The sequence below is a fragment of the Capricornis sumatraensis genome, chromosome 10, assembly GCF_032405125.1.
Source record: "Capricornis sumatraensis isolate serow.1 chromosome 10, serow.2, whole genome shotgun sequence".
NCBI lineage: Eukaryota > Metazoa > Chordata > Mammalia > Artiodactyla > Bovidae > Capricornis > Capricornis sumatraensis.
This window is the reverse complement of record NC_091078.1, coordinates 67320301-67342463: the sequence shown is the minus strand read 5'-3', so window position 1 is coordinate 67342463 and position 22163 is coordinate 67320301. Positions and strand designations below refer to the sequence as shown.

General features: G+C 41.0%; 1 protein-coding gene across 4 annotated transcripts in view; it reads left to right on the top strand.

Moving 5' to 3' along the window:
- Positions 1–22163, top strand: part of ITPR1 (inositol 1,4,5-trisphosphate receptor type 1) — a 321362-nt gene that overhangs the window by 100266 nt on the left and 198933 nt on the right. For all 4 annotated transcript variants that reach the window (XM_068981702.1, XM_068981699.1, XM_068981700.1 and 1 more), the window contains exons 3-9: positions 2927–3042; positions 11117–11203; positions 13198–13356; positions 15230–15328; positions 16529–16612; positions 16710–16856; positions 21457–21552. In XM_068981702.1, the coding sequence (XP_068837803.1) occupies positions 2927–3042; positions 11117–11203; positions 13198–13356; positions 15230–15328; positions 16529–16612; positions 16710–16856; positions 21457–21552 (788 nt within the window). The remainder of the gene's footprint in view (positions 1–2926; positions 3043–11116; positions 11204–13197; positions 13357–15229; positions 15329–16528; positions 16613–16709; positions 16857–21456; positions 21553–22163) is intronic.

The following is a 22163-nucleotide window of genomic DNA, read 5'->3' as shown; positions in this document are numbered from 1 at the left end:
TGGTTTGTTAAGTGGGGTGCTTGACTTGGCTGTACTATGAACAATTGTAAAAGGATGCTATCCATTGCATGTTAATCCCTTGAAATTATAGATCCGGTTGATCCTCAAATCAACTTAAGTCAAATTATTGAGGGGGTGGTAATGCATATCGTTTAGCTATCATCATATGAATTGTTTTAGAGGGAAAAAAACAGACAATTTTCTCAGTATCTTCTTACTGATGAAAATTGAAGTTATTAACCTCAATTGACCCATAAAGTAAATCATATATCAAATATGAATACTGGTGACTTAAATGTTTTGAATTTTTTTGTGTGATGTCATACGCTTATCAAGGAAGTCACTGTGGCCCAGTACATATGCCGCCCTCTATCCTGTGTCAAAGATAAGACGTTTAATGCTGGCCAGTGGTCTCATGCTTGTGTGTGATTGTTCTCAGGGCCAAAGGAGAGTTTACATGGTTCAAACTGGTAGAAAAACTGTGTCTTTCAGTGATGCTGTGAAGTTGCCACTGATGGAGTAAATAACAATGAATTGTGACTTTAACTGGAGATGGAGAGAGCAGTCCTATCTTTTAAACCAGTTTCCTGCCCTGCCCTTTGTTCTGTATAGATCTGGATAGAGTCTTTCATGTTCACTAACAATTACTTTTAATAGATGAATTGTAGTCATGATAAAGATGGCTTTTATATTTACCTTATAACTGCTTGTGATTGCATAGAAATATGTAGTGAAGAAGGAAATTTGTAGAAATAGGAAAGTACCTTCTATTTCTACAGTTACATGATTTCAACTTTTTTCTGAATGATGTCAAGTGTTTGTACTGGACTTAGTGAAAGTTCATTGATTCCAACTAGAAGAAAGGGTGGTCTGAATTAGAGGAAAGTCTTAGTGTCTACAGGCTTCCCAGGTGGCGCAATGGTAAAGAATCCACTTGCCAGTGAAGGAGGCACAAGAGACATGGGTTCGCTCCTCAGTCCAGGAATATCCCCTGGAAAAGGAACCCACTCCAGTGTTCTTGTCTGGGAAATTCTACATGAACAGAGGAGGCTGATGTGCTCCAGTCCATGGCGTCACAAAGAGTTGGACATGACTGAGCACAGACACTTATCGTCTATGTACTTGAGAGCAGATGAGTATTTCTCGCTCTGAGATCGTTGTTTAGCTAAGATAGTAACTAGGTATTTACTTGTCCTGTCAAAAAATGTTTCTGTGGACAGATAAGAATGAGTGTACAGTTAGGAGACTGAATTTCTTTAAAGGCTTGGTCTGATCTACTTTCTGAGTACAGTTTTTTCAGATCTGGGTGTTAATTCCAAATTTATTATTAATTTACTCTATAAATACCATTTGAAAATCCTTTATATCAAATGGTATAATTTTTAGGGAGTGAGTATAAATTTTAAGATTAGTTTTTTAGAAGTTATTTCTAAATGTTTTTGACAGTGTATCACTGTGAAAAATGTTGCATGAAAATATCCCTAAACTTTGTGTATGTATGTGTGTTTAAAAGTTATATACATGTGTTACTGTAATAATGTATACTTGATAAAAACAAGCAGGAAAATAGACAAAAAAGATTATGATTAAACAAAATAATGGAGTGTCCTCTTAATCATGATTAGCACACTATCAGGTATATGAATGCTTAAGGCACGTGAATGCTTTGCGTAAAGTTTATCATTAGAGGCAATATGTTAAGCATTTCAAAACAATTTTTAATATCTGGGTGTCTTTTTTCAGACCTTCTTAGATCATCATTTTTTTCCTTCTTCTGGTTTGTGGGGTCTGCATTACTGCTGTCTTTGATGTTTTCATTTCATTGCAGGCATCTTTTAAAGCCACTAGTCCATTTTGTGAGTGAGTTCTACTGTATGTGCTAAGTTGCTTCAGTGGTGTCTGACTCTTTGCGACCCCATGGACTGTACCCTACCAGGCTCCTCTGTCCATAGGATTGTCCAGGCAAAAATAGTGGAGTGGGTTGCCATTTCCTTCTCCAGGGATCTTCCCGACCCAGGAGTTGAACCCGCAACTCATGTCTCCTGCATTGGCAGTTGGGCTCTTTACCACTAGCTCCATCTTCTACTACATAAAACAGTGTAAAAAGTCACAAGCCCAGGCAACCCTAAACGGAAGCATATCACCATGCATTGAGAGAGAGGGACAAGGTACAGAATGTCTGAGGGCAAGTTTGTCTATTTTCTTCCTACTCCCCAGAGAATTAAAACAACACTCAAGAAACCATTGCCCAGGGAAGTGCCTCCCAATAAACTTCTGTTTTTCTAAAAATTTTGTTGACTTGAGGAGAGTTGGATTTATATCCAGAAATGCTTGTATATATTGTTATTGCATATGATGCAAAGAGCTGACTTATTGGGAAAGACCCCGATTGTGGGAAAGATTGAGGGCACAAGAAGAAGGGGGTGACAGAGGATGAGATGGTTGGATGGCATCACCAACTCAATGGACATGAGTTTGAGCAACTCTGGGAGATAGTGAAGGACAGGGAAGCCGGGCGTGCTGCAGTTTATGGGGTCGCAAAGAGTCGGACACGACTTAGTGACTGAACAACGACAGCTGTTGTTGCATCTAGTGAGAATATTGCCCTTAAATTTGTTCATTATAAGGGAAACGAGATAACTCTAGGGCAGCATCGAGAGTTCTGGATTTGGACTCGGAGTCCCAGCTATGCTACTAACTGGCTGTGTGACAACAAGCAGTTGACTTTCTAAAAGTTTCATTTTCCTATTCTCACATGTGGTGATGAGAATTAACCATCAAAGGAGAGGTTTGTGAAAGGGCTTTGTAACTTGTCACTTATATTTACATATCATTTATAATGCTTTAATGAAATAGAGAAAGTTTTTTCCATAGGTTGAGTATACATACATCCTCAGTGACAATTTTTTGCTTGTTTCACTTCTAGATTGCCTCTTTAAACTATGTCCCATGAATCGCTACTCTGCCCAGAAGCAGTTCTGGAAAGCTGCTAAGCCAGGAGCCAACAGCACGACAGACGCAGTGCTGCTCAACAAACTGCACGTACGTACTGGGGGGAACTCTATGGCCTCATGAGCCGCCATATGGTTGTGTCTGGGTGGAATGGGTTGAGAAGATGAGTTTTGCAGCCCTTCAGCTCTGGATAGTGACTCATATGTTCTTTGATGAAGGGATAAAAGAGATTCTCTGTGATCCTAAGGAAAGGTGGGTCTTGGTCATCCTGAGATGTCTTGAGAGTTACTTTTCTCGATCATTTCTTTTTTTTTTTTCCTCAGCCATTTCCTTTTCAGAATGGCTTTGAGTAGAGTACTGGTTATGAGCACAAGCTCAGCAAGCGAACTGCCTAGATTGGAATGCTGGCTCCACCCCTCACCAATTGGTCATCTTGACTGAGTTACTTGGCTGTTTTGTGCCTCTGTTACCTCATCTGTAAAATGGGGATGATAATAATATCCACATCAAGAGTTTGTTGTGAGGATTACATGAAATGAACCATGAAAGGTTCACGTCGACAGTGCGTGCCATATGAGAAGTACTCAGTAGATTTTAGCTGCTATCATTGTATTTATCTTATCTGTTGGTTGGCATATCAAAGAGATGCTCATTCCACTGTGCTGTGTGACCATAAGCAAATTTTTGAGCCTCTCTGAGCCTGTTTGTCCATCTGTCAAATGATGACGTAATTCTTCTAGTGCCTAGATGACCTAATTCTTCTGTGAGGCTTACTTATCTCTGTGGAACTTCTTTGCAATGTGGAGAAGAAAGATATGACATATATCCAATGTGGTGTTATTGAAATTTCAGTCCATTCCACACCCCACTATTCTGCTTTATTTTTCTGCTTGTCACTTCCCATCATCTTTCCAATTTATTTATTAGCTGTCTACACTGATTAGAATGTAAACTACACAAGGACAGAAATCTGCGTCCGCTTTACTGTATCCCTCTCCCTCTTGCCTACAACATGTGGGGCACTCAAATATTTACTAACTGGATTTTTAAAAATCTTTCTCGGATGATGATCTTCAAGGACGTACGGTATCTGTGAGCATGTGGGGCTCATGCCTGCCCGGTTTGTGACCAGTAAGTGGCAAAGTCACAGCCAGCTGCACTGGGTAAGGTGGGACTCACGGAGGGGACTCCTTTACTCGGCACATGCTGTGTTAGATGGGGCTGAGGGCTCCGGGCATGATGAGAAGACCAGGTCCCTGATCTCCCTGAGCTGAGCCTCTAGTGTGAGGACGCACACACACGTTGCCTTTGAAATGAAATGCACGCCTTGTGCCTGCTACACCCTCTGAGGCGTCGGAACTGTCCTCACTATGCTCTGGCCAGACTCACTCTACTTCCTTTCCTTTCATTTGCTTTGGAGCACCGCAGACTCTTAACAGTCTCAAGACATTAGCGCTTACAGCTTATTCTACTGAGAACATCCTTCTCCTGACTTTGCCTCAGTTAAGATCTCTGCCTCCTTCGTCTCTCAGTGCAAGTTATCTCAGCAAAGTCTCTCCCCAGCTCCTTATCTAACCCTCGTCTTGCTTCCCTGCATCATGTACCCTGTTTATATCTTTCTCACGACTGATCGCAGTCTGCAGTTATATTAAATAGTCCCCTTAATTGCCATCTGTCACTCAGTAGAATGACAACCCCACAAGATGAGGAGCAATGTCTGTCTGGTTTACCGCTCTATCCCCAGTACCTGGTAATAGCATTTGGCACATAGTAAGCGCTCAAGAAATATTTCATGAACGGATGAAAATAAAAGACTGTGCTCAGTGACGGTGGTAAAGCTCTGGCAGTGACTTGCCTTCCGGGAGCTTAATACCTGACTAAGAAATAGAAACACTGAAATAGAAATAGTGACACAGCTGTGGCAAACACTATTATAGGGCAAACCACCAAAGCTTTGTGAGCTCCTAGAAAGAGCTTCACTGGTGGCTCAGTGATAAACAATCCACCTGCAACGCAGGAGATGCACGTTCGATCCCTGGTTTGGGAAGATCCCCTGGAGGAGGGCATGGCAACTCACTCCAGTATTCTTGCCTGGAGACAGAGGAGCCTGGAGGCTCCATAGTCCATCGGGTTGCAAACAGTCATAAACGACTGAAGTGATTGAGCATGCAGAAGGAGCTCCGAAATCTTCTCGTGTGAATAAGGGTGAGTGACATGGTAGTCAGGGAGGACTTCCTGGAGGAAGAGGAGGTGACAGGCCTCACAGTGAGGCATCTTTGGCAGTGAGAGGGTAGGAGAAGGAAAAAAAGCAGAAAGAAAGAGGTCACTTTGGAGGCTTCCAGGACTGCATCATTATTTTAACAGTTTTAGGGCAGATATTCTCAGCCTCAGCAGACCCATTTCTCCCTCTGAATAGCAAATATTATTAATATGTAACTGTATGAACTGGAAATAAAAGTTATAAATAATATAGCCTCCCAAGATACCAAAGTTTGAAAATGAATTGTAAAGGTAAAATAAAAGGAAAGGTATTTTATTAAGTTACTGCTCAGGCACCATCATTCTAGAGGACATAAGGAAATAAATGCTTGTACCTGTTTGTATAAACCCCATGAATAAGGGAGCTAAAGACCGTGGCTGATGTAGGTCTCTAGTTCCAGTGGCCCAAAAAGCATGTTTCCTATAAGGTGATTTTTCAAAATGGTTAGCATTTCTTCATAATGTTACAAAGAATGCATAGCACACTCTTCTCTTTATTAAAGAACACTCCCATTTTGGGGGAATTATTACGAATAACATTAATTAAACCATGCAAAACTGTGCTTTGTGTGAATGTGTAAAGTGGAGTTAGGGACTTGGCTCAGAAATGACAGGTAGCCGGGACTTCCCTGGTTGCCCAGTGGTTAAGACTCTGCCTTCCAGTGCTGGGGGGTGCACATTTGATCCCTGGTCAGGGAACTAAGACCCCCCTACATGCCATGTTGGGATCCAAAAACTTAAAAAAATAAGTAAATAAATAAAGAGACATTGCAAAAACCACAGAGTTGAAAACTGCAATCCTAAAGGTGACCAAGAACTTTGAACTCCTTACTAAAACAAACAACAAATGTTCTCTTTCATGCTGTGTTCTTGCTTTAAATAGATTTTAAAAGGAAACCAGTGCTGTCCCCTGATTTAGGATTACTGACGTGACTTTTGGGTCTTAGTTACTCTGTGCAGTTCCTACTTTCCTTGCTTAGTTGGACATTTTTTCCCCCTCGTGTCTGAAAACCATTCACATGTTCTAGTGTCGTCATTAAAATGCTGTATTTTGGGAAGCTGCTTGCCTTTGGGGGTGGATGGCTGGTCTCCAGGGGGTTTTCATTTTTATTTTTGTCAACTACTGTGGAGCACCCCAATCAAAGGTCAGATTATTTTAAATTAATGCCATTTAAGGAATTAGTTGTCTAGACCACTTTGACTTCCTTTTGCCTAGGCTATGCAACATGCCACCAGCTCTCTGAAGGACAATGACATCTAGTGGCTGGTCGCTGTGTGTGTCTGTTCTTTCATAGAGAACTGGATGCTAACCCCCCTGGTCATGATTTCCCAAGACTCTTGGCAGAATGAGGTTCCCCTACCCTTAGCAAATCATGTAATTTGTTCTTCGGGCCTTGACTACATTTCCTGACAGCGTTTCTGTCTGTTACCTTGAAATAGCACCTACATTGTTTTGGTTCTGAGAAATGATCTGTTACTTTAAGCTGGGAACAACCAGAGGATTGATGAGTCTTTATTGTCTTTTGAAGCCTGGGTCCTGCATTGCTTATTTTCAGAAGCCTTAATTCAATATCATGTTATGTAATTCAGAGGTTTTTTTGACCTTAAATAACCTTTCTCCACTGCTCCGGTGACCTCTCTGTGATAATGTAATAATGGTTTCTCTATTTCTGAGATAAAATAACAGGTGACTGTGATGGGATTGGCCTTGATGTTGCTTAGGGAAACAGAGTAACGTCCATGGTGAATAATGGTGGTAGAGAGCATAGCATAGAGTGCCATTTCTTCCTTAGAAATTCGGAACTGTCCTCAAGTCATTGTGCAAGGAAAAGAGCAACAGGTACTTGATTTATTGGGATTCTTAAATATTGAAAAGGTAACACATTTAAGGTGGCTTTTTGTTTACTCTTATTTTTAAATTAATTTTTACTGGAGTGTAGTTGCTTTACGATGTTGTGATAGTTGCTACTGTACAGCAAGGTGAATCAGCTATAGGTTTTTGTATATCCCCTCTTTTCTGGATTTCCTTCCCATTTAGGTCACCACAGAGCACTGAGTAGAGATCCCCGTGCTGTACAGCAGGTTCTCATTAGTTACCTATTTTATACTCAGCAGTGTATGTATGTCAGGCCCACCCTCCCAATTTATCCCACTCTGCCTCCCCACCCTTAGTGTCCATACGTTTGTTCTCTACGTCTGTGTCTCTGTTTTGCTCATAAAGCTTTCTAAAAATCCAGGCTTCTTGCCATGGAGATAGGATGAAGATGCTTCTGAAAAAATGACATGTGAGTATGGTAAGAAGTGAATTTCAAAAACACATGAGTAAGAAGAGGGGGAAAAAAATGGTATGCTCTCTAAATCTTACACCTCAAAGATAATCTTGGTTTTGTATTTGGTGTGTGTCCCAGTCTCCAACCTCCTATTATTTCTGTATCTCTGTATAAAGTATTAATGGGGACATGCCGTCTCACTTCTCTTTCTTTCACCTGCTTATTTCCCTACTTACTATGTCATGAATAAACAAGTAGCTCTGTATTTTTCATGGCTACTTGATAACTCCATGGTACAGCAGTACTGTAATTTTAGATCGACAATCCCTATGGAGTTCAGAAATACTTAGGATCCTGACAATTTTTTTCCATTCCGGGGGGGAAAACATGGTTCTGGCCTCATGTGCATGCCTGTTTACTTCTTAGAAGAAATTCCTGGAAGAAGGATGGCTAAGTCAAAGTTATATCCATTGACCAACTTTTTGGTGGATATTGCCAGATTATCCTTCAGAAGGGTAGTACAAATCCACTGTCTTAAAGTGTGGACTCATCTTTAGAATACACTTGAGAGAGTTAATATGTTTTTTCCAAGGTTAAAGCAACCTTGATCAGTGGGCCTGGGTATAGGTTGTACCTTACTTCTTTTTTATCAACCTTTTGCTTTACGTGTTGAACTAAAAATCATGATGGATTTTTTTTTCTGAAAGCCAAATTATATGTCAGTTATATCAGTAAAACTGAGGGAAGGGAACTAATTTATTTCATGGAGGGAGTTACCTAAAGACTGACTTGTGAACTCAACACATTTACAGCATTTATGCACTTAGCAAAAGATGACATGAATGGGAGAGTTTTCTCCTTAAAGAGTCCTTATAGCAAAACTGAATTCTTAGAATGGTTCATAAACTTAATTCATGGAATGTTTACTTAGTACTTATGTGTGGGCTTAGTCATCATTAAATCTTTTAATGGAGTTTCAGAGATGATATTTGATATTCTTAGATATTTATTTTCCAGTCGTATATTTTCACTTCTGATTTTACCTTTTGCATGTTTTTAGGGAAATACCGTTTAATCTTTAGAGCTACTGGTGTTTAATTAGTCTTAAAAATGAAATCTGGGCCTTCTTGGTGATTAATCTGACATTTTCTTTTAGATATGCCAGTGACCAATGGATGACCACTTTTATCCTTAATCTGAGCATAGGCACGAACTTAATATTTTAGATTAATATTTCTTAGATTGAAGTCACTGGAAATCATTGAGAGTCAGAGGAATATCCATGAGAATTTTCCCTCTTATCCAGGAGCCCTTATATTATTTAAGTCCAAGAAACACTATTTTAAGATTTTCTAAAGGTGAATCCTTTCAGTGTGACATGTTGAGCAGAAATTTAAAAAAAAAAAGCCTGTTTGTTGGGAAAATGTTGTTTTATTTTCCTTAATTCATTGATTTTTCCACCCTTTGATTTTTTTTTTTTCTTTCTCCAATTTCCTTTTCTTATTAGCTGAGAACTGCTTGGCAGAAAGAATAAATGGCTTTCTCCAAAGTATAAACCTGCCTTCTAAGTAGATTCAGTCCAGTGGTGTTTTTTTCTTTGGAAAGTACCTGTGGTTACTGGAGAGCTCTCTGGAGAGGGTGCAGCTCGGGCATGAAAACAGGGAGAAGGGAGGTGGGAGGAAGTGAAGGGAAGGTGTGAAGAGGAGGAGGGAGTGGGGGAGAGCCCTGCCCAGGGCAGTTGCATGCCAAGGATGGCTATGGTGTCTGCACTGCTATTGTTTCTGGATGTGTCTTGAAACCAGTGAATATTATCTTTTTGTACCTGAGAACAGCAGACTGGTAACTAATTCCAAAACAGCAAGAGGGAAGCCTCTGAATAGACCATTGTTTTAAAGGGTTGAGATACATAGGGTAAACTTGCAGCCATCTATATGAATATAGGCAGACCCTTACCTTCCTTTAATGTGGTTTGTTTCCAGTTTAGGATTGCTGCCTGCAGCTTTTTTTTCTCAAAAGATATGGCTTCCTAAAAATACCTATCTTCCCGGTAGAGGCAGAGTGGATGCTGAGCTTAGGAAATGGGAAGATTCTTCATCCAGCCAACGTAGTCCACTTTCCGAAATTCTCATCATTAGGACATTTCCTAGTTATAGAGACTTATGCATAACAATCACGGTTAAAATGTGTTGAATGCCTGTTTGGTTTCTAGTATGCATTTTCTCTAATCTCCATGATGGGAGAGAGAGGGGGGGAAAAAGAGTTTATTTTTGTCCTCGTTTTGTGGATGAGAATGCTGAGTGAGGCTCAGTGAGATTAAATAACTTGGCCAAGATGGTAAAGTTGGTTTGTGGTGGAACCAAGATCAGGTCTAAAGTGTCCTGTGGAAATGGGGACCTGGGAAGGAAGCTCATTACCCCGTGGCACCTGCTGGCATCTTGTCTGAAGGCCAGGGGAGACTCAAGGAGGAGAATGCTGGAAACGGTTCTGAAGGATACTGCTGGTCATCATCATGCATTTATCACCCATCAGATTAGAAGAAATCCCTGTTATTTTACTTTGGTTTTACTTAGTCTGGGTTTGGGAGTCAGGGGTTGGAACGGCAGTTTAATTGCCTAGGATGAAACTAATTCTCCTTGAGCATGGTTATCATATGTTAACAGTCCTTACTGAGTTCTACAGGGAAATGAAGAAAAAGGACTGTGTGGGTTGGAGCCCTGCAGTTCAGTTCAGTTGCTCAGCCGACTGTTTTGGAAACCCTCTATTCAGCTGTATCATGTTCCCTAGGCTAGTAACATCTCCAGCATCATTTGTGACTGTATCAATCTGGAGTTTACCCAAATGTGGGTGTGAGATTGTCTCTTACTTACTTAGTAGCTGTGTAATTTTTTTAAATGACAGTATTAAGCAAAATTTCAAATATACATAGTAGTAGAGAAAACAATATAAACTCCTTTTGTAGCCATCATTCAACTAACTATGCATTGTCAACCAAACTTTTTCATCTCTCTGAGTCTGTTTCTTCTTTATTAAATTAGAATAATCATCTTCTCCTCAGGGAACTACCATGAAAATTACATAAATTATAATTGGTATATAACAATAAAAATTAACACTCCATGAATCCTTCTGTGATGAGAAACCGTGCTAAGTGATTCCTATGAGGTGAGAGTACTGTTTTTATTTTCATTTTACAGAAGAGGTAACTGAGGCTCACAGATGTTAAATAACACATCCAGGTCACAAAACCAGTATTTAAATCCTGTTTTATTTTACTCCAGAGCTATAAAGACAACCTTTGCAAATCATAAAAGGGCTGTGCAATTTCCCTTCCAACCTTACCCTGTTTTCTTTAAAAATATATAAACTTTTGACTTAGTCTTACGCGAAGCAGATATATGTGAAGTCCTTAAAAGAAAGAACACATTTTTGAAAAGTCAAAAGGGCCAACAAGCAAAGGCATAGTGGGTTGGATTGCTAAACCCCTTGCTCCTTGCTTAGCCTCTGGGTGTACTTAGGTATTCATATTTACTTCTTTCTGTGGTTCTGTATGAACTGGCTATGTTGGTTCTGCATCACAGTGGAGAAGTGAAACACATTGTGGCCTCTTTGTGACACTCTTCCTTCTCCATAAACAGCATGCTGCAGACTTGGAAAAGAAGCAGAATGAGACTGAAAACAGGAAATTGCTGGGTACCGTGATCCAGTATGGCAACGTAATCCAGGTAGGTCAGAACCACACTTCTGTCACGGAGCTGAAACATTACAAAGAGTGAAATGAAAAGCAAGCAGAGTAAACCCTATTTGGACACATAAAACTCCCATGGAGACAGCCAGCTTATTGGAAAAGTTCTGGCATTTCTTCTGATTAGGCTGGACTCTTTCAATGTGAGAGTCCACTTCTGTCCTTGGAAGCTGTTAATTCAGACTGTCCACATTTTTTAGATGGGAAGCTCCTAACTAAAGAGGAGCCTGACTGTTGAGGTCTTGCCTAACTTGCATTCCTTGAAAGTTCCTCATATTTGGTAAAAACTGATGGAAGGGCTGGTCACCAGAAGTAATAAGAGCAATTCTGTATCTTCAGGTAGAATATTTGATGATGAGTCTCAGGTCTTAACTAATGGGTTATGAGGTTTACTTGTTTATTTCTGGTACCTATAAATTGGAAAGGATTAAACACAATTTAAGAAATAGCTACCACAGGTTTTGCTGGAAAGAAAAGTCCGCCTGGGTCTGTCCTTGCAGAAAACAGTCTGTGAGGAAGTCCAGTGCCAAATATGGCTTTTAAAAAACCATTAAAAAAATTGAAGTATAGTTAGTTTATGATGTTGCGTCAGTTTCGGGTATATAGCAAAGTGGTTCGGTTATACACATACATGTATATATATATATCCATTCTTTTATCAGACTCTTTCCCATTAAAGGTAATTACAAGCTATTGAATATAGTATCTTGTACTGTACAGGAAGTCTTTGTTGTTTATCTATTTTATATATTGTAGTGCGTCTGTGTTAAGCCCAAACTCCTACTTTGCCTCTCTTTACTAATGCTAATATTAAATTTACAACTGACAGAGGAGTTCCTTCCCAATTTTTCTCCTCTGAGATTTAGAGCAAGAATTCTTGACATGCCTCAGTTGTCTCACTAGCAAAATGGTAATAATAATGGTGTCTGCTGCCTATGATGATTGACAGGGACCTGTCACAGAGTATCCTCTGAACACATATTACCTAATATTTCTTATTTCCCCTAGATCTTGACATCCACCAATAGGTATTATCAGGTTACACACCACCCAAACCCAACACCTCAGCAGGTGCCTGGAGGATCAGGGCTACTCATCAGAGTAAGAACGAAGGCTTGGAAACGCATTAACTTCCCTTTGTGTATCATGGCTAGAGGATGTCAGAGACTCATGGATCAGACAAGTTATTCCTCTACTTCCAGTAACCCTGGCAGTTTGTAAACCTCCTGGGAGTGTTCTAGAAACTATCTGCGACCCTGGAAAGAGGGATATTGGCAGTGGCATCTCATGCTCGTCTGTCATGTCTCCAGAGATTGGACAGGCTTCCATATTCCCTTCCATCTTCTCTTACAGCCTGTTGAGTTGGGAAGCTTTGGTCAACTCTTCCTGGTCTAGACTTACTATGGGACGTTTCCCATCCAGATCTTCAGTCTTTCCATCCCTTTCATGTACCCACTTGCCAAGTATTAAGAATAGAGTGCTTAGAAATTCAAGGTAGAAATCATAGCAGTCATGTTTTCTCAAATGAATTGAGAATCCCCCTAATGGGGTCCTCTATTAAACTGAACTGTGTCTCTTGTTCAGAAGTGCCCTTCCTTAGCTCCACCCTTGTGTCAGGGCATATTCAGACTGCAGTTCTTTAGACCCTTTACGTGGGGTTAGACCCCTTCCTGGTAACCAATGGCAGGAGTGCTGTTCTATCGGACAGTGCCCTTTACCTGAGTGACATCCATCTGGTCCAAGGCTGTTTTGGGGGGGAAATAATTTTCTTCTCCTCTTCCTTCTGCTTGTACCCCCTTTGCTCTTTCTCCTTTTCTAATCATCCCCTTGCCCTAGGCCCTTCTGTGGCTCTCTAACTTCACAGGCAGCTCAGTGGTGGGAGGAGTGTTTGATACATATTTTATATGGCTGAAAGAGAAATGGTAAAGATTCGGAGACGTGCTGACAGGCACCTTATTCTCTCGGTGGTTCCAGCTACTGCATCTGAAAAGCAATAAATACCTGACTGTGAATAAGAGGCTTCCGGCCCTGCTGGAGAAGAATGCCATGCGAGTAACATTGGATGAGGCCGGAAACGAAGGGTCCTGGTTTTACATTCAGCCGTTCTACAAGCTGCGATCCATCGGAGACAGCGTAAGTGCACGTTCCCAGCCCCGCGAGAGCTCCATGCCGGGCCTCCAACCATGACTGCATGCTTGGGTCAGCTAGGAGAGATTTGAAGCTGGAGCCAGAGGCTTATCCTGTAGGAGGAGGAGGGGCTCACTATGGAAACCAGTGTTTGGGAAACAGGGGAATTTGGAGTGAAGTGTGACGTACATACAGTAGCTCTATTTTTCCTACTGGGCTTCTGAAAAAATTCATACGAGGAGCCCATTACCTCGGTGACTTTACCACGAAAGCTGCTGTCGTGTATGACTGTCCTGAGCACTATCCCCCTCCTTCTGTATCAGTGGTAGAGTAGAAATGCTTTGCTATTTGGAAAATAAAGTTAGAACAGAGGATGGGGAAAGAAGTAGATTGATAGAGAAGGAGAGTGGATTTTAGGATTAGCCTCAGTTGGTCTTTGTCAGTAACTGCATGTTCTTCATTCCATTTCGGTGCCTGTGGTTGGTTGTGAGCTGCGCTTTTCTGGGTAGGGGAGGTCATTAAGTTATAAAGCCCCAGAAAGTTATAAGTCATCCTTTCCAGGGCCACTTAGAACCATCCTGATACTATCTACCTTACTGTGTGCTTATGTGGTCGTATACTTACCTATCACTATGTATAAATGCTATCAGCAATATTTCCAACCTTGTTAAGATTCTAAAATAGTTGTTTCTACCAAAAGAAATACGTGTTTAAACAGTGTGAAATTCTTACCAAAATGCTCAACTAGCCTCCACCTGAAACTGGATTTTGCCATTTTTTAATATTTAAGTATACAAACTCCAGGTAGTTTCAAAATGTTTTAGTTTATATGTGTGTCTATTAAAGTATATACAATATACCTGAAGCATCTAGTGCCAGGACTCACCACCCACCCCCACCCCGGGCAGCTGGTATACAGTAGTCATCATCAGCTGAGTATAAGAGAACTAGTCCAGAAAAGCTTACATTTCAGCCAAAGGTTTGGATTTTTTTTAATGTATTTAACATAATTATATTCATTTGGAGTTAGAGAAAATTTGATAGTATGCCTTCCCCAAATGTATCAAACTGAGAAGAGATGGGTTTTACATTTTAGGAAACCATCCTTTCCATTCTTTTTCCTTCTGCTTCCATAATAGAAGACAAGGAAGGGTGCTTTGTTCTGAACTTAATTTCTAGCATGTCCTTTGCTTTCCTGTCCTTTAAGGTTATCTTTTTATTGGTGCCTTGGTTGAGAAAATTAGATGATTTTGGATTCTTACCCTTGTAGAATAGTGTTTTTTTGAATACTTGTAGAACAGTGTTTTTCAAAGGACAGGATATCTATCTGCACATAGGCTAAGATATCAATTTAGTAATTTGTGACTATTATTTTAGAAAGTGAAATAGAATAGATAGTATCAAGCTGTGTTGAACATAATGGGGATAAGATTGTTTGGCGTGGGTAACTTTTGTCTTAGATACGTATATCTGTGCATACATGCATATATGTATGTATACACATATGTCTACATATGTATGTTTGACCAGGTCATAATGGAAACCATATTTCTTAATATGACTTTTCAAAAAAGTATAAATGTCATTGCTTTATAAATGTATAGCTTTATTCTCTCAAAGGTAAAGACTTACTTCAGACAATATTCTGCTTCTACCCCTAAAACTTACTTATGCAAGTGCCTTAACTGAATCTAACAGAGGTAGGACTTTTTTCTTCCTGCTTAGCCTAACTTTGAAAGCATGTTTAGGTAATCAATGACAACTGTAGGCAAAAATTTACCTTTAGGGCCTTCTATGTGGACTCGGCTTCTCCCAAAACTAGCCACTGCTCATTCTGCACTTTTTTGGTGAAACGCTCTGTGGATTCTTTCCTTTTTAGGTGGTCATAGGTGACAAGGTTGTTCTGAACCCCGTGAATGCCGGCCAGCCCTTACATGCCAGCAGCCATCAGCTGGTGGATAACCCAGGCTGCAACGAGGTAAGAGAAATCCGGTTATGACTTGTGAGCAGCATGTGCTATGGGAGCCCTCAGCCTTCCTGGGACCGGAGCATGGGCGTGGTAACAGTGACTTGAGTCCTGACTCAGGAGAGTGTACCCATTTTGCAGGCGAGGTAACCAAGACCTGTCACACGAGGCTGTATAAGACTGTTCAGTCGGTGGGAGGTGATAGTCACTTCAGGCCTCAGTTTGCTAAGCTTTGTATCACTGGGAGACCATTTTTCTAATTTCTTAAACCAGAGGAGGCTCCCTTGTACCAATGCTTTTTGGCCAGAGGAGCACCCTTTTCTAATTGGTCCCCTAAAGAGAGAGCCTAATTCCCCTGCATTGGCAGCTATGAACACGCCTGCAAGACTGGCATCTTGCTTTTGGCAATACATCTACTTAAAGTAATTGGCAATTACAGGACACAAGGACAGTAGCTTGATTGTGACATGAATATTTGCCTAGTGGTGGAGGGCACAAGGTCTGGAGTCAGATACTGTGGATTCCGATCCCGAATCTGCCCTTCTCTACCTCTGTGACTGTAGATTCATTACCCAGTCTCCCTGGACATCAGTTTTCCTACCTCTGAAATGGACATGATGGTTATTGCTATTTTTCAGGGTGGTGATGGTTGTTGTTTAGTCACCAAGTCACCGTCCGTTTTGTGACCCCATGGACTATAGCCCACTGGCTCCTCTGCCCATGGGATTTCCCAGGCAAGAGTACTGGAGTGAATTGCCATGCCCTCCTTCAGGAGATCTTCCTGATCCATGGATCCACCCTGCATCTCCTGCACTGGAAGGCAGATTCTTTACCACTGAGCCACCAGGGAAGCCCTTTTAGGGTGTTGCTAAGGATTAAATATATTAGTGAATATTGGCCCAGTGCATAGAATGTCTTTAGTGTACAAACAGTGGCTGCAAAGAAGATGTCATTCCAGAAGGGTGAGGAACTTACTTCCCTTAGCCACAGCTGGAATATACATAGTGATTGGTAGAAATTATCCATTTATTACCAGAGACTTCTAACAGGTCAATTGAATGTGCAAGTTCTGTGGTCTTAATGATGCCAGTCTTTAGGCTTGGAGGACCGAAGCACAGTCTTGTTTCTTGGACAGAGGTGAGGCCCTTTGGGGCAGGAAGACATTGTTGTTGAGGAATATGTGAAAAAATAACTCTTAAATTTGCTTTCCAGGTCAATTCCGTCAATTGCAATACAAGCTGGAAAATAGTCCTTTTCATGAAATGGAGTGACAACAAGGATGACATATTAAAGGGGGTAAGTTGGATACATGACTGGCTGGGCAGTGCGTGGCTCGTCTTCAGTTCTCTCTCTAAATGCACTCTCCTTAACCCCTCTGTGTGTCGACTCTCAGGGTGACGTGGTGAGGCTGTTCCATGCCGAGCAGGAGAAGTTTCTCACCTGTGATGAGCACAGGAAGAAGCAGCACGTCTTCCTGAGAACCACCGGCCGGCAGTCTGCCACGTCCGCCACCAGTTCAAAAGCCCTGTGGGAGGTGGAGGTAAGGGTTGGCGCAGGGCAGGCAGGGAGAAAGGACTCGTGGGTTTATAGGAATAGAGTCAGATCCAGGAACTTCAACTACCTTGTTCCAAGGACAAGGGATGACTTGGAATAACTAAGAGAAACACACACATCATGCCTTATCAGAAGGATGCAGGGTAAGCCAACTCCCAACTGAAAATTTCCAGTTTCCTTTCTCCGGGTCATCCGATCATCTCTTGCTTCTGTATTTTTCTTTCCCTTGCTCAGTTACCTATCAATACAACAAGTGATCAAGTGCCTAACCAGCATGATGGTAGGTGAGTGCAAATTGGTGATGGGATAAAAAGATGCCCAACTGATAACTGGATGGTGAAGGTGCTGGGAGGCACATTCCTTGTCCTCTGGAGGTGATGAAGGAGTTTGAGGTTGGGCAAGGGTTTAAGAAAGACTTCCTGAAGGCGCTAGCATCTGAGCTGCTACTAACAGGATGACCTATATTTCAGAAAGAAGAGATGAACGGAGTAGGTCACTTCTTGTCAGATACTGATGTGGACTTGGAAATAGCAGGCAGCCTTGGGTTAGAACTCAGTAACCTCATTTGAGGAGGAGCAGAGGATCATCCTGCGAAACAAAGCAGAAACTGAAGGGCAGTATATCCAGGCTGCAGGAACTTGGGACTCGATTCATAAATCAAGAAACTATTAAGAATATCAGAACCCTACAGAAGTCACTGTGACTGACTTTAGAAACTTAAAGTACTGCGTCTTCTTCACTTGCAAACTAGTTGAAATGAATGAAACATGCAACCTTTTGAGGAGAGTTTCTGCAGTATAGACTTTGAAAACTTTGGGTACTTACGGGTCTGCTTCAGAACATCTATATTTTTTCTTCTGAGAGAAAACAGCTGTCTTAATTTTTACTCCCCCCACAAACCTTTTCCTGCCAATTTTCCCTCTGAATAGCCTAGGGAAACACTGAATTTATTCCTTTTTTATTGTTTTCTTGAAGATTTTAGAAACATAAGTGCCCCTTCAAAATAAAAGAAGGAAGACAACACCATGTATTTTATATTTCTCATCATGATTTAGGATTTTCATTATACATCTTCAGCATATTCCCTGCCAGTTTTACATAGTGTTAATCTTTTCCCGTGTGATATAAGAACTTTACAATAGTATACAGTTGAATCTTGAACAATGTGGGAGTTACGGACACTTGCCTTCTGCATGGTTGAAAAATCTGTGTATAACTGATAGTTGGCCCTCTGTGTTCATGATTCCTCTGCATCTTGAATTCATCCAACCATGTAGAACTGCAATATTTAATATTGAAAAATCCATGTGTAAGCGTACCCATGCAATTCAAACCAGTATTGTTAAAGGGTCAACCCTACTTCTCTTTCTCCCTTCCTGTCCTTTTGGTATTATTCTCTTGTGTTTGCTATAAACTCAACAGTGCATTTTTACTTACTTTGCCTTGTTTAAGGAGTCATTTGTATGCTAAAAACATGGGAAAATGAGAGATTAGGAGTCTTTTCTCTACATAGTTGGACTTCCCTTGTGGTGCAGCTGGTAATGAATCCGCCTGCAATGAGGGAGACCTGGGTTCAATCCCTGGGTTGGGAAGATGCCCTGGAGAAGGGAAAAGCTACCCATTCTGGTATTCTGGCCTAGAGAATTCCATGGACTGTATAGTCCCTGGGGTCGCAAAGAGTCAGGCATGACTGAGCGACTTTCATCCACATAGTTATCATCTCCAGCACGTCATTCCTTGGTGTAAACTGAGTTTTCATCTGGAATCATTTTCCTTCAACCTAAAGAACTTCTTTATCATTTCTTGTAGGGCAGGTCCACCACTGGCCAATTCTCTCAGCTCTCATTTGAAAACAAGAAAATAGCTTTATATTTGTCTGTGAAGATACCTTTATTTCACCTTAATTAAAAATATTTTTTTTCCTTTTATGAAATAAAAGCTGTATGGAGATACAATTCATACATCACACAATTCACAAATTTAAAGTGTATAGTTATCCATGGTATTTAGTAGATCCAAAAGAAGCCCTGGACTCCTAGCAATCACACCTCATTTCTCTTCAGACTTGCCCCCTCCCCACCTCTGGTAACCAGTGCTCCACTTTCTATCTCTATAGATTTTCCCGTGTTGAACATTTCATATACATGGTATCCTACAATATGTGGTCTTTTGTATCTGACTTTTTCTATCTAGCATATGGTTTTCAGAGTTCATCCATATTGCCGTGCATATCCGCATTTCATTTCCTTTTATGTCAAATAATATTCCATTGTATGGATACACCGTATTTACCATATTTTATTTTTCATTGGCATTTGGATTGTTTCTTCTTTGGGGTTGTTGTGAATACTGCTGCTGTGAACATTCACGTACAAGCTTCTGTGAGGAGTTTCGGTTCTCTCTGGGGTGGAATTGTGGGGCATATGGTAATTTCGTTTAACCTTTTGAGGAAAGGCTGCACTATCTTGTTGACACTATTTTATGTTCCAAACTGCAGTGTATTAAAGATTCTGATTTCTTCATACAGCCTTCATTCACAAAAGGTATTTTTGTTGACCATGAAATTTTATGTAAACAGTTTTTTCTTTTCATGCTTGAAGATGCTAATCCATTGTTGTCTTGCATGCATTATTTCCTGTTGTGAATTCACTGGTTTTCTTTTCTTCTTTGTTCCCTTTTTTGTCTTTTTTTTCCCCTGAAAGTGAAAGTTGCTCAGTCATGTCTGATTGTTTGTGACCCCATGGACTGTACAGTCCGTGGAATTCTCCAGGCCAGAATACTGGAGTGGGTAACCTTTCCCTTCTACAGGGGATCTTCCCAACCCAAGGAATGCTACAGTACACGTGACCTAATGAAGCTTTGCAACAAACCTCCAAAGGATCAAAGCAATCCAGAACTTTCTTTGTCTGACAAAACAAAAGTCAATCCTCTTTAAAGGAAGGCAGTAGAATCTGGATACTCAACACAGTGACATCACAATGTGTTGCATTGCAGGTCTGCCGCATTGCAGGGGGATTCTTTACCAACTGAGCTATCAGGGAAGCACTAGCTTTTTGCCTCTTAACTACTTAAAAAAAAAAAAAGCCCTAGTTTTTTTCCCCTAGCTACTTAAGAAAATTTCTTTTTATTTCTGTTTTATATTTATCTTATTATTTTGTGTCTTGATGATTGTGTGAGTGTGTATGTATTTATGCTGCTTTGAAATCTGAGTTTCTTGAGGTCTGTGCATATGTATCAAAATGAGAAATTTGAGGGTTACTGTTTCTCAGGTATTTTTCCAGCCCCCACCAACCCCCATGGACAAACTGGATCCTTCGATACTGTCTGACAGGTCACATTTTTCTGATTCTTGCTTGTCCACTGCTTTATGACAATATGCCATACATTGTGATGTCACTGTTGAGTATCCAGATTCTATTGCCTTCTTTTAAAGAGTATTGACTTGTTTTGTCAGACAAAGAAAGTTCTGGATTGCTTTGATCCTTTGGAGGTTTGTTGCTAAGCTTCATTAGGTCACGTGTACTGTAGCATTTGTTTTGGGGACTGTGCTAGCCCAGCTCCTAAGATATGACCCTTTCATTGTCTATACTGAATGCCCCAGGTGTTCAACTAGTCACTCCTCTAGCTGGGTAGGTCAGAAACCTTCTAGCTATATGTGATCTCCCAGATTGTTGAGCTTACCACTTCCCTCTCATTTTATATTAGGCCTTGGGCGGGGAGGGGATGAGTCTTACTGTATACACATGCAGCTTGATGTTCAACCAAAGACTGTAGGAGGCCCCGTGCAGATTTCTGGAGTTTCTTTCTGGGGAGCTCTGTATTTTCCCCTCAGTCCTCTTGAATTCTGACGTATCTACTCAACTCACTGAGACTGGAGTGCTCTGTGTGAGTTCTCTTTCCTGATGCTTCCATCCGAAGAGGACCTCCCAGCCAGAAACTGGAGTGGTTATGAAGGTCTCCTTCTTTCCTTTCTCTGAGAGCACAGTTGTGAACTCGGTGTCATCCAGCATCAGAACCCAGTTGTTTTGTCTATTTAATGCAGTTTTCTCATTGTCTGTGGCAAGTCCCTGTACTGTGTGTGGTGTCTAATTACAGCACCAACTACCATTGCCAGTATCACTCCTGAGCAGATGCTAGTTACACTTATTGTTATAGTAAGTTGTTCCAGGCACTGTGAGCATCTGGCTTCAGACCACAGGCTTGGGCACATGTCACAGGGCACGAGGGCATAGATAGGTTGTCGTTACCGGTTTTCATGAGACTTATTTTTGTTTGTTTTACCTTATGTGGATGAAGTCCAGAATCTTAGCTTCTTCATTATGATTAAGGCAGATAATCTGAAAACCAATTGAACTTTGTTTTACAACCATTTCATGTTAATTAGGGGACTCTACTTCTCCTTTGGAGAAACATTACTTAAAATTACAGGAGATACTTGGAGCAGTTTTATTGGAAGATAATAATTGTTTGTCAGCTAGTAAACATCACTCCTGAACTATGACTTCTATGTGATATCTCAGATTTGGTGTCATCCTTATATGGGTTGACATTTCTTCTACTCCTGGTAATCATTTCTCTTCTTGCAGGTGGTCCAACATGACCCGTGTCGAGGAGGAGCAGGGTACTGGAACAGCCTCTTCCGTTTCAAGCATCTTGCTACAGGGCATTATTTAGCAGCAGAGGTAAGTGGCAGCCCTGTGGTTTTTCTCTTTCCATGGTAATGCACTTCTCTTTCCTCACTTACCTGTAGCCGTTGGGTAGTTAGAGGCTTAGGGTGCTGCTCTGTTACCTAGCTTTTCCTTCTGTTTCTCTGTTTCCTTCCACCTCGTTTCCCTACTTATGGACAAGAAGCAAAAATAATGAACACATTTTAACATTTGACAGGGATTCTGATCAAGATGTGGGGAGGAAGTCAGTTAGAAAACATTGCTGTCATGAGAATGTCATGTCCAGCATGGTGACTATAGTTAATAATACTGTACTGTATATATCTGGCTCTTGAATGATGTGGATTTGAACCACACAGGTCCAGTTACCTGTGGTTATGGCAGCCCATTCCAGTATTCTTGCCTGGAAAATTCCATGGACAGAGGAGCCTGGTGGGCTATGGTCCGTGGAGTCGCAAAGAGTCGGACGTGACTGAGCGGCTGAGCACATTCTGCATAGTAAGTGCTGCATAACTAAACAGTCTGTGGCTGGTAGAATTTGAGAATGCAGAAGAACTGCAGATGTGGAGGAATCGCAAATTTGGAGAAAGTGAAAATGTTAGTCATTCAGTTGAATCCAATTCTTT